The sequence below is a fragment of the Lipotes vexillifer genome, unplaced genomic scaffold (assembly GCF_000442215.2).
Source record: "Lipotes vexillifer unplaced genomic scaffold, Lipotes_vexillifer_v1.1 scaffold504, whole genome shotgun sequence".
Taxonomy (NCBI): domain Eukaryota; kingdom Metazoa; phylum Chordata; class Mammalia; order Artiodactyla; family Lipotidae; genus Lipotes; species Lipotes vexillifer.
The window spans coordinates 1,033,274-1,043,082 of NW_006785225.1; the positions used below are offsets into that span (position 1 = coordinate 1,033,274).

The 9,809-nt window shown below is 57.2% G+C and overlaps 1 protein-coding gene across 2 annotated transcripts; it reads right to left on the minus strand.

Moving 5' to 3' along the window:
- Nucleotides 1–693: 693 nt before the first annotated feature.
- CA7 (carbonic anhydrase 7) lies at nucleotides 694–9,451 on the minus strand. 2 transcript variants are annotated; one of them, XM_007457310.1, is made up of 7 exons: nucleotides 9,308–9,451; nucleotides 6,545–6,742; nucleotides 3,618–3,736; nucleotides 2,819–2,914; nucleotides 2,654–2,716; nucleotides 1,971–2,126; nucleotides 694–1,468 (listed from the first exon to the last, which is right to left on the minus strand). In XM_007457310.1, exons 1-7 carry the CDS (start codon nucleotides 9,345–9,347, stop codon nucleotides 1,346–1,348), a joined length of 795 nt encoding a protein of 264 aa, XP_007457372.1. In that variant the 5' UTR covers nucleotides 9,348–9,451; the 3' UTR covers nucleotides 694–1,345. The 2 variants fall into 2 exon arrangements, with proteins under 2 accessions (XP_007457372.1, XP_007457371.1); XM_007457309.1 differs by lacking the exon at nucleotides 9,308–9,451 and adding an exon at nucleotides 8,600–8,895.
- Nucleotides 9,452–9,809: the final 358 nt, after the last annotated feature.

Genomic DNA, 9,809 nt, shown 5'->3' on the forward strand with positions numbered 1-9,809 from the left:
ACTCTGTGTGTCCATCCTGGTCTGCTGCTGCCCAGGCTTTCCTGTCCTCTCTCTCCGCCCGGGGACACACCCTGCACTCCCCTCCACCCTCACAGAGAGCCAAATGCTATCTTTGGACTCCACCTTCTAAGTCTCTCTCATCCAGCGCCCTGCTCCCGGCCTCCACCACCCTGTATTCTTTCTCCTGGCCACTGGCCACCACCTTCTCCTGCTGCCAGTCCTACCTGCCCACTCACACTCCACAGGGATCTCCCAGCCTTTGCACATCTGCCCCTGCCCCTCCTCTACTCCAGATCCTTCCTGACTCCCATTAGCCTTGGGAGAGAGTCCCAGGCCCTCCCCCAAGGCTCCAGCCCCACTCGTTCTTCTCTGTTCCACAAACACCCTGGGCTCTCACCTGGGAGCCGGCACACCTGCTCTTCCCTGAGCTCAAACACGCTGTTCCCTTCTCTCTGCCTTGGAATACTGGTTGGAATTTAATTTCTTCACCAGATGAGGACATCACAGTGTGAGCTCAGGGTGGGGAAAGTAGGCTCCCCCTTTTCTCTGCCCCCACAGCCCCTGCCCCGCCGTCTGTATCACCCTCACCTGTTCGGTGCCCACGGCCCTCTCAGCATCCTGTGCTTGACTGATCACCATGGCCTCCCCGATGCCTGGAGCAGCACTTGACAGAACACAGGCACTCAATGGGTATTTGTTGCATGAATGAATGAATTTATTAATCAGTGCATGGATGGATTGTCATGTAGGTAGCTTTGGTGGCTGGGTGGGGATGAAGGGAGATACTACATAAGCTGTAGCCAGTGCCTGCCTATGGCAGCAGGTGGCTGGAGGGAGAAGGTCATGTCACCTCCAGCAGGCTGGGTCCTGATTTTAATGGCCTGGCAGTGAGGTGCGTGCATGGCGGAGGCCTGCAGAAGAGGTAACACTGAGAGGGCAGCTCTGCCCACTTCTAATTATTGCTTGAGTCTTTCTGGCAATGCCAGCTGCCTGCCCTGGAGAGTTTGGTCTCATCCATCACAGTGTGAGCTCAGGGTGGGGCTGCTGCCATTGCCAGTGGGGAAGACAAGAGGAGGTTCCCAGGGGCCTTTGGGTGTTGGAGAGCAGAGGCAGCCTTAGGCTCGGACCATGCTCAGCTCCTGTCCTTCCTGTCCCCAGAGCAGCTGAAAGGTGTCCCCCGACTTGAGGGTCCCATCGAGAAGCCTCCAGGGTGGCCAAGGAGCAAGCCAGCTGAAGTGGGGTCCACAGCAGCCCTAGGCAGGGAGCCTTGGATGGTTTGGTGTCTGCTGACATGGAAGCCCTTGGGAAGATGGTGCTTCAGTGGCCGGCTGGGCAGGTAGGCAGCTCAGGCCCAGAAGGAGGCCTTGACCACACGGCCCTTCAGTGGCTGTGGCGGCCGGAAGTTATTCACCATGTGGATCCTCTCATCATCCTCTGTGGTGAAAAGCAGGCTCCGGAATTTCTCCATCTTAAGGCAGAAGAGATACTCAGTGCAGAATGGGGGCGCTGTGGTCCTCTCTGATCCCAGACACAACATCTGGCATACCCTGCCCAGCCAGTTCTGCCCCTCTCTCCTCTTGCCCCTAGGGCTTGTCCCTACTTCTCCCCACTCATTGCCTCTTTGGGAACCCAACCTCAGTTACTTACTCACTAAAGAGCCTCTGAACCTGGACCCTGCTCCACCTAGTTCCAGTTCCTGTCTAGCTAAGAATCATCAGCAAATGCAGCATTCAGATTCTAGCACACTAGGGGTGGTCCCAGGATCCAGGGATCACCCCTTCTAGGCTGTGTCCAGGTCCTAATAACTAACAACCAAGCTGACTCCCACCCAAAAATCTAAACATTTATTAGCAAAAGATGGGAGCCTCGATGATGGGACCACAGGCTGTGGGCTGCTGGTTGGGAGAGTCACACTGCCCGGGTGTGCCTGAGTGTCGCATCCTTCCATCTGGTACTCTGCGAGGGCTCACCTGCCTCTCAGAGATGCTGATGGGCTCCCGGAGCACAATCCAGGTGACGCTCTCGCTCAGTGGGGGTGTTGTCAGGGAGCCAGGGTAGGTCCAGTAGTGCTGGCTGGCAGGCAGGAGGTACTTGGGGTTGAAGCAGCTGAACTGGGCCTTGGTGCCCTGGGGCAGGGTGGGGGACCCAGGAGTCAGCAAAGACCTCCCAACGGGATGAGACCAACACCCTCCCCACCCATTTCTGTCAATAGGATTTAGGCTTCTCCTTGGCCCATTGATGCAAATTGTGGCCAAATATCTGTGATCCCAGAGGTTATATTCCAGCCCGGCCGGCCCTCTCCACCCATTCCCTTGTATGTAAAAGCTGTGGTTCCCAAAGCTCTTTGGGCACCATGTTCTCTCCCTCGCCTTCAACAGAACTTAATGGCGCTGCTGGTCAGAGTACCATTAATGTGACAGGCATCTTATCAATCCTATGCCCAACCAGACTTCACGCTGGGCATTCAGTGGGGCCATGGACCCTGATGACGAGGAGTCAGTTGCAGGGCACCACAGGTGCTCACCTGCACCCTTCACCTCTGCCAGGGTTTGCTGCCAGGATGGAGGAGTGGATGGGCCCACGCCATGATCTAGCCTCTTCCTTCCTCCCCACCAGGCTGCTGTAGATCAAGAGCATGGACCCCTGGTCTCACCTTAAACCGAACCATGTAGAGTGCATCTGTCAGACGGTTCATGCTGGGGTGCTCGTCCCCCGTCTGTCAGGGAGAAGTAGCATGAGGCCAGATCTCACTGTGTTCTGGAGCTATAGGGGTGGTACCAGGCCTCCCACGGCCTTCTGGCCCAGGTAACCCCCTCACCTCCAGGAAGACACCAACCACAGCCAGGCCATCGGGTGCTGAGGCCGCCTCCCCAAAGGTGCTGTACTTCTTGGCATTCCAATGAACCAGGTGCAGCTACAGGGGCAACGACAGGCCAGGCCAGTGCTTAGTGCCTCCCAGGGGCCATGCAAGCTCAGAGCCAGGCTTCCCCCACTCCCACCGGACTCCTGGCCCCTCTGCGGGAGGGGCGGGCCACAGGTAGCATTTACCCTGATTCTGGGCCTGACCTTTTCCTGAGCCCCAAGGGACCAAAGAGATCAGGCCCTGCCCTCCCTGAACTGTGAAACAGATAATGACTATCCAGTGTGACACCTCCCTGAGGAAGTAAAGCCTGCAGCTGAGTCCAAAGAATAAGAAGGGGGTTATCAGATGGAACTCTTGGGGCAAGGTATTCCAGGCAGAGAGAACAGCAGCCTGGAGATATGAAAGAGCCAGGTGTGGGCAGTATGGGAAGAGGTCAAGGGAGATGAGGCCAGGCAAGGCCAGTTCACGCAGGGTCTTGAATGCCAGGCTTAATCCTTGAAGGGTTGTTAGTAAGGCTGTGGTGGGACTGGATTTGTCCGTCATAAAATTCCTTCTGGACACACAGATCGGGACGATAGTAGGCAGAGTTCAGGTGGAAGACCTGAACTTCAGGTGAAGGGCGTCTCTCCCAAAGGTCCCCGAGTGACTTCACTCTCTCCAGTGCCCCACACCAGGCACCTGTCAAGACCCTGGCTCCCCAGTCCCCAACTCCTTCCCCAAGTGGTAAAGGGATTCAGGTAGAGGAGGGTCTTACTTCGCTGGGGAATGACTTGCCATCCACCGTGTGCTCTGAGCCCTCACTGTGCTTCTTGCCCCAGTGGAAATGGAGCTGCTTGAGCCGGTAGGGCCCATCCAGAGGGCCCCCAGTCACCACTGCGGGGAGAAGGGGGGTGTGTAGCAATTGCTGTGAGAGAGCCCACACCGCCCACAGACAGCAGCGCCAATATTAGGGTAGTGCTCAGGAGAGGGATAAACTTTTCATTTGCAACATTCCTTGCTCTAAGCGGACTTGGATCAGTCCCCGCCCAGTTCCCTATGCCCTTAGCTGGGCGAGGGCACAAATCCTGGAGCCCTGTAGGTGACAGAGGAGTCTGGTACACTGAGTGGGTATATCCCTCCATCTGGATCCTCCCCACTCTTGCCCAGTTTCGAGTGGAAGCTGGGACTTTGCCTCTCAGGCCCCGATTATCACTAACAATAGACCTCCCATGTCTGGAGCCCTGACCCAGAGCTGGGTCGGAAAAATTCTTTTCTTTAGTCCTCATAGTAGCTCATGAAAGACAAAACCTATTATTATTTCTATTTTATAAAGGAGGAACTGAGGCACAGAGAGGGCAAGGCATTTGCCCAAGGTCACACAGCAAGGCACTGAGCTGGGATATAAGCCTGCATCTACTTCATGTAAGTTCAGAGCCCAAGGCCCTAATCACCAGGCCGTGCTGCCTCCCCAGAACCTGGAGGCTCCCCAGGACCTGATGTCTAGAGGCCAGCTCCTAAGGGTCCCCACTCTGATGGTCAGGCCCAGGTACCTCCAATGTCCCTCCTTCATGCCCTCTTTGGCAAGCCCCACTTATGCTGGTTTTGTGAATTTCCCACTCTGATACCTGGCGAGCTGGGGCCACTCACAAGGCCTCCTGGGACTGATTGAATTTCCAGCTAAAAGAGATCTGGCAGTGGAGGGAGCCCCAGCCAGGGCAGAATGTGAGCTCCTGGATCAGGTGACGGCCCTGGGCTCAGAGTTCCACTAGGCCCCTTGAGGACGGGTGACCAGGGCAGGGCCTTGCCCTCTGTGGGCCCTTCAAGGAGGAGGACCATGGGACAGCCCAGAGGCCCCTTCTTGCTGTCCTGCCTCATCTGAGAAGCAGGGCCTGTCCATGTAATGCTGGGTGGCTGACTGAGCCTGGGGGTGATGGCTGGCTGCTCCATCCTGGGGAGGCAGGAGTAGCCAGACCTGCAGGCTGAGCTCCCTGATATGGGCTGGGAGGGCCCACTCTTCTGAGCATGACCCACCTGGGACTCCACAGTGCCGTCTCTTAGGGAGTGAACTGCCTCCCTAAACCTTGAGCTTGGCCCCCTTAGCCTCCTCTCTCCATCCTGACCATAGAACACACTGCCATTCACTGTGTACTTCCTATGTGTTCAGCAGTCTGCAGACATTAATCCCCACAGTGACCTAGAGGGGGACACATTGTTACCTGTTACCCCCTTGGCCAGATGTGGCACTGAGGCTCAGAAAGGTAGGTATCCTGCCCAAGGTCACACAGCTGGGGAGTGGCAGAGACCCAACTGTCTCACTCCCAAGCCTACTTTCTTCCCGCTGGTCCCCTACCCCTCAGGCCTGGGCATTCTGATAGGGGACGGAACCCAAACCAAGTCAGAAAGTGAGCCCCTGGATCAGTGGTCCAGAGGAATGTTTCCTTGGGCCTTCCCCTGCCAAGAGTGGCCTTCACTGAGCTATTGATGTCTGAATTGAGCCCTCAGTGCCCTCTGAAGGCTGTTTAGAAGATCCAACCATTTGAAAACTGCTCCTTCATAAACTGTGATCTAAGGTCATCAAGAGCTCCATGTCCCTCCCCAAAGTTCTGGGTGGGAGGCTTTTCTTAGAATTCAGTACCAAGAATGCTGTGTCTCTCTTCTGAGGATCTGTTGGATTTCCTACCTTCTGCGACAAGAACTTTAACTGATCCTCTTTCCCCTTTTCCCTAGCCTACCAGGGAACTCAGAGTTAAGCAACTAAGATCATTCCTGTCTGGCTTTCCTCCCCTTCTCTGCCCTTTGATTTTCCATTTGAAACTTAAGTTTCCCTGAGTGCTTTCATTGTGCGTATGGGGGGGTTGGGGGAGATGACAGAGGGGCAAAGTACCAGTCACTTCCTTACATAAGAAACTTTAGCAGGTTCCCTCCTTACCCCACTTCATCTCTCACAGGCCTGGTCATAAGGACAAAAATCCCTTTACTAAGGAGCACTCCCGAGGCTTCTGTCCAAGAATTTATCATGAAGGAACCCGAACTCTAATCCCAGGGCAAAGAGACCTTGGAAGGAGGTGCTACAAGTTCCCACTGGCCTCTCTTTGGTCCAGGATGGTTGGGATCTTGAGGCTGTAGGTGGGCTGGAGAAAAGACCTTTGGAGTGGGACCAGGCCGGTTCTGGCCCTCCCCAGCTCAGTGAGTCTCTACTTGCCCATCTTAGAGGTAGGTTCTTGAGAAGAATAAAAGAACTGCCTGTGACCTTAGCAAGGGGCCTGGCACACAGAACATTTTAGTTCCATTCTCTCTCTTCTGGGCTTGGCCAGATCACACAGAGAGGAGGGTTTGGCCTTAGGCCACACAGCAGCTCAGTGATGGGGCAGGGAGTGAAAACAAACCTGACCTAAAGCACAACTGAAAGAGAAGAAAGAGAATTAGCATTTCTTGAGCATCTGCTATATGCCAGCACTACAAACATCACTTCAGTTTTTCATTTCTCCTCTCTATGATCCTAGGGAGGAAAATAGGGTCTTAATGCTCCCATCGTATGCATCAGGAGACTGAGGCTCAGCCTAAGGCTTCACAGCTGGTGAGAAGTGGAGCCTTCCTTCCCTACCACAGCATGCTGCCCCTCCTGAGCCTGCCCAAAACAGGTTAGGATCCCAGGGGGAAGGGTACCAGGGTCCGGCAAACATCACCATAAGGGCCACTTACCAGTTCGGTCATCACTGTCATCGAAGTCCACTTGGACAGAGTGGCCATTGTTGGAGATGCTGAGGGACGTGCAGGACTCATAGGAAAGTTCCAGTGTCTTCAGGCTGGGCGAGTACAGAGCCTTGCTGGATACGATATTGATTGGTGACTGGCGGTCTCCCTGGGCAATGGGATACAGCTTGTGCCAGTGTGAGGGGCCTGCAGATGGGGAGAGGGCAAGGACTCAGGCCAGCCTGAATCTCTGGGCTGCAGACTGAGGGTACCTGTAGGGGATGGTCTCCGTACTGTCCTTTCAGAGATTAGCCCCTGCTTTGGAGCCATGAAGTCTGGAGCTCCAATCCCAGCTCTGCCACTTCCCCTCTCAGCCTCCATTTCCTTGTCTGCGAAATGGCCTCACTAAAACTCTCCACCCAGAGCTGATAGGAGGCCCAGAGAGGTAATGCATGGAAGGGGGCACAAAAAAGCTACAGGCTCAGGGGCAGTTTGGGGTAGTGGGTCTTCCCCGACAGGCAGTATTGCTTAGAGAGGTCCCCGGGCTCCCGAACTCCCTTACCTGACCCTACCAGGTATCTGGCCTCTTCCTGCACTTTGGCCAAGTTCGAGTTGGTGTTTGTGAAAATGATAACAAAAGTTCACATCAACCTCGCTTTGGCTCTGTGACATGAATTTGCTCCTCATACCAGCCTCGTGAAGTAGAAACGAGCATGATCCCCATTTCACAGATGAAGGAACTGAGGGCCACTGGCACATGTGTGCACACACACTTGGGCACTGGTATAAATACACAGTGTGTGCATGCATTGCCCCCAGCTGCCCTCCCCAGACATGTGCAGGTCCGGGGAGATTTTTCACGTGCACACACATATATGCACAGTGACCTGAGCTCACCGCACCCAGAGCCATCAGGCCCAGTAACACATGTGTACAAACACATAGCCCTGCCAACTACCTCTGACACACATATGCATCCTCACACACAAGCTATCCCCTGTTGCAAACCCAGGTCTGCACTAAGAGACTACAGCAAAACACATGCTCGTGCACACACATACACACACGCACACACACGCACACACACCTGCATGCACACCCACGAGCACCCACCACCTGCCTCCCAGAGACTCCATCTGCAGCCGAGAGGCTCGGCATCTCCCCGGGGAACATCCTGAGATGCAGCCTATTTTTAGAGCTATTGCCGGCTGGTGCTTCTCCCCGTTTTTGGCTTCTTAAGTTTTCCTGAGAAAACAGCAGCAGGTGCCGACAAAGCTGTGTCCCCAGTGGATGACTCAGAATCATGGCCCAGACCCACTGGGTTATTTTTGAAGTCCTGTGAGCATGCTGCATGCCGGCACCTCCATCCTGTCTTTTCCTCCCTCATCGCAACTAGACTGGATGGCCCAGGACTGGGCGAGGGGCAGCAGCTTCAGGGTGGCCAGCTATGGGGCAGGCCTGTTGGGATACTGGACACAGTGCTGGTGGGCAGGACCAGCAAGAAGGCTGGAGTCAGTGGGGAGCACCCTGAAGCTGGCTGGGAGCAGGTGCTGGGCGGGAAGAGGATCTTCTGTGGGTCGTGTCAACCTGCCCCTTCTCTGCCTCTCTCTACATCTCTGCTGATCTCTGTTGCCTTTTTCTGAAAGTCTCTTTCTAGCTTTTGCATGTCTAGATTTGGGGTTCTCCCCTCCAGAATATTCTCCTGTGTGCTTGGGGTCCCAGAGGGGCCAGAGACACCACAGCACCTCCCTAACTCCTTCTGGCCCATTGTAACCTCCAAACCCCCAGACTTTGTAGCCTAGGACCCCTGCCCATCCTCACAGAGTGCCTGTCTCTCCTCAGATGAGTGGGACGGGGGCGTTCCTCCCACCAGCACTTCCGCTTCTCCCCACCCCCACCTGCCTTGCCTGGGTTTCGTCCTGGCAGCCTGGATCTTGGCTCCTCATCGTTCACCTCGGGAAAAACAAGAAACCCTTATCCCACACCCCGACCCCAGTTTGGTAAGAAATAGCCCAAAAGGAACTGACTTGCCCCAGTCCCACACTCAAGCCTTCTGGCTCTCACCGTCTGCCTCTTCTCCCTTCCTCTGCATCTTAAGTAAACTGAGGTAGGACCGAGGAGCTTTTCTCCCGGTCAGCCCAGGAGGCTGGTGTGGGCCACGGGCTCCCATGCCTCACAACTGGACGTGCTCAAACACCCTGCCCGAGGCAGACACCCAGACACATCCGTGAGCCCCCAGATGCTCCCTTCCTTCACATACCTGCCGACTCGAAAGCTCGGACGCTTCGACCGGGAAACTCTGCGCAGGACACCGCGCCCTTGCCCACGGGGAGCCCAGCTCGCTGGAGGTCCCGGCACACACGCGTGCGCGCTCCCCGCACAGACACCGCGCACAGCGCTCCGCCGGAACCGCCCCCCGCTGCCCTAGGCTACCTTCACCCGCTGCGCACTCCGGCGATGAGTGAGTGTCCCGGCCCGGGTCAGAGCGAGCGGGGCCGTCAGGGGCTGCGCGGAAGAGGCGGCTGGACGCGCTCGGCCGCGGGGTGGCTCGCTGGCGGCGGGGCCGGCCGGGGTGCAGCGCGGACTTTGCGCCAGGTGCGGGGGGAGCAAGGGCTCGGGCCGGGCGGGTGGGCCGGGTTCTGGGGGACGGATGGGATAGGGATCCCGGTCCCGCCTAGAGGATAGGGGGCTTGAGGGTCCCGCAAACCCGGCTGGGCGCGAGGGTCAGGAGCGAGTCCCAGCGGGTGGGGGCCGGCCGGGGTCTGCGCCTACCGTCGTTGTGGCCGTAGCCCCAGCCGTGGTGGCCGGTCATGCTGTTGCCGTCCCCGCAGCCGTGCAACTGCCGGCTCGGCTCAGTTCTGCTCGCTCGGACTGCGGCTCCGGCCCCGCTCGCTGCCGCGGAGCAGCCTCTTAAAGCGGCGGCAGGCGGGAGGAGCAGTTCCCAGGCGACCCGCCCCCCACCCCCCACCCCCCAGCAGGGCGAGAGGGGCCGGCCCTGCCCCGCCCTCGCCCACCCGCCCTCAGGCCAGTTGAGCCCCGAGTTGAGATGCGAGATGCGGGGGGGTGGGTGGGGCGCGGTCAAGGGGACCTAAACCCCAGCCCCATCCCCACCCTGGCCCTGGTCGGAGCACTCTCCCTCCTTACCTCCAGCCCGTGTACAGGCTCTGGGGCAGGAGAAACGGCCAATGCTGTGGGCGGCCTCTGGGGCCATCTATTCCCCAGGCTCGTCACTGGGCAGTAAATCCCACCACCAGAGACCTGGGCTCTGGGCCCT

Bases quoted from the DNA above. Each gene is read 5' to 3' on its own strand.
- CA7 (XM_007457309.1), bottom strand. From the start codon at position 8,705: ATGGGAGCCCGTGGCCCACACCAGCCTCCTGGGCTGACCGGGAGAAAA. The intron at 6,743-8,599 runs GTGAGAGCCAGA...CCCCATCTGCAG, and splicing joins GAAGGGAGAAGAGGCAGACG to GCCCCTCACACTGGCACAAG. The intron at 1,469-1,970 runs GTGAGCCCTCGC...TTCTGCCTTAAG, and splicing joins TCAGCATCTCTGAGAGGCAG to ATGGAGAAATTCCGGAGCCT.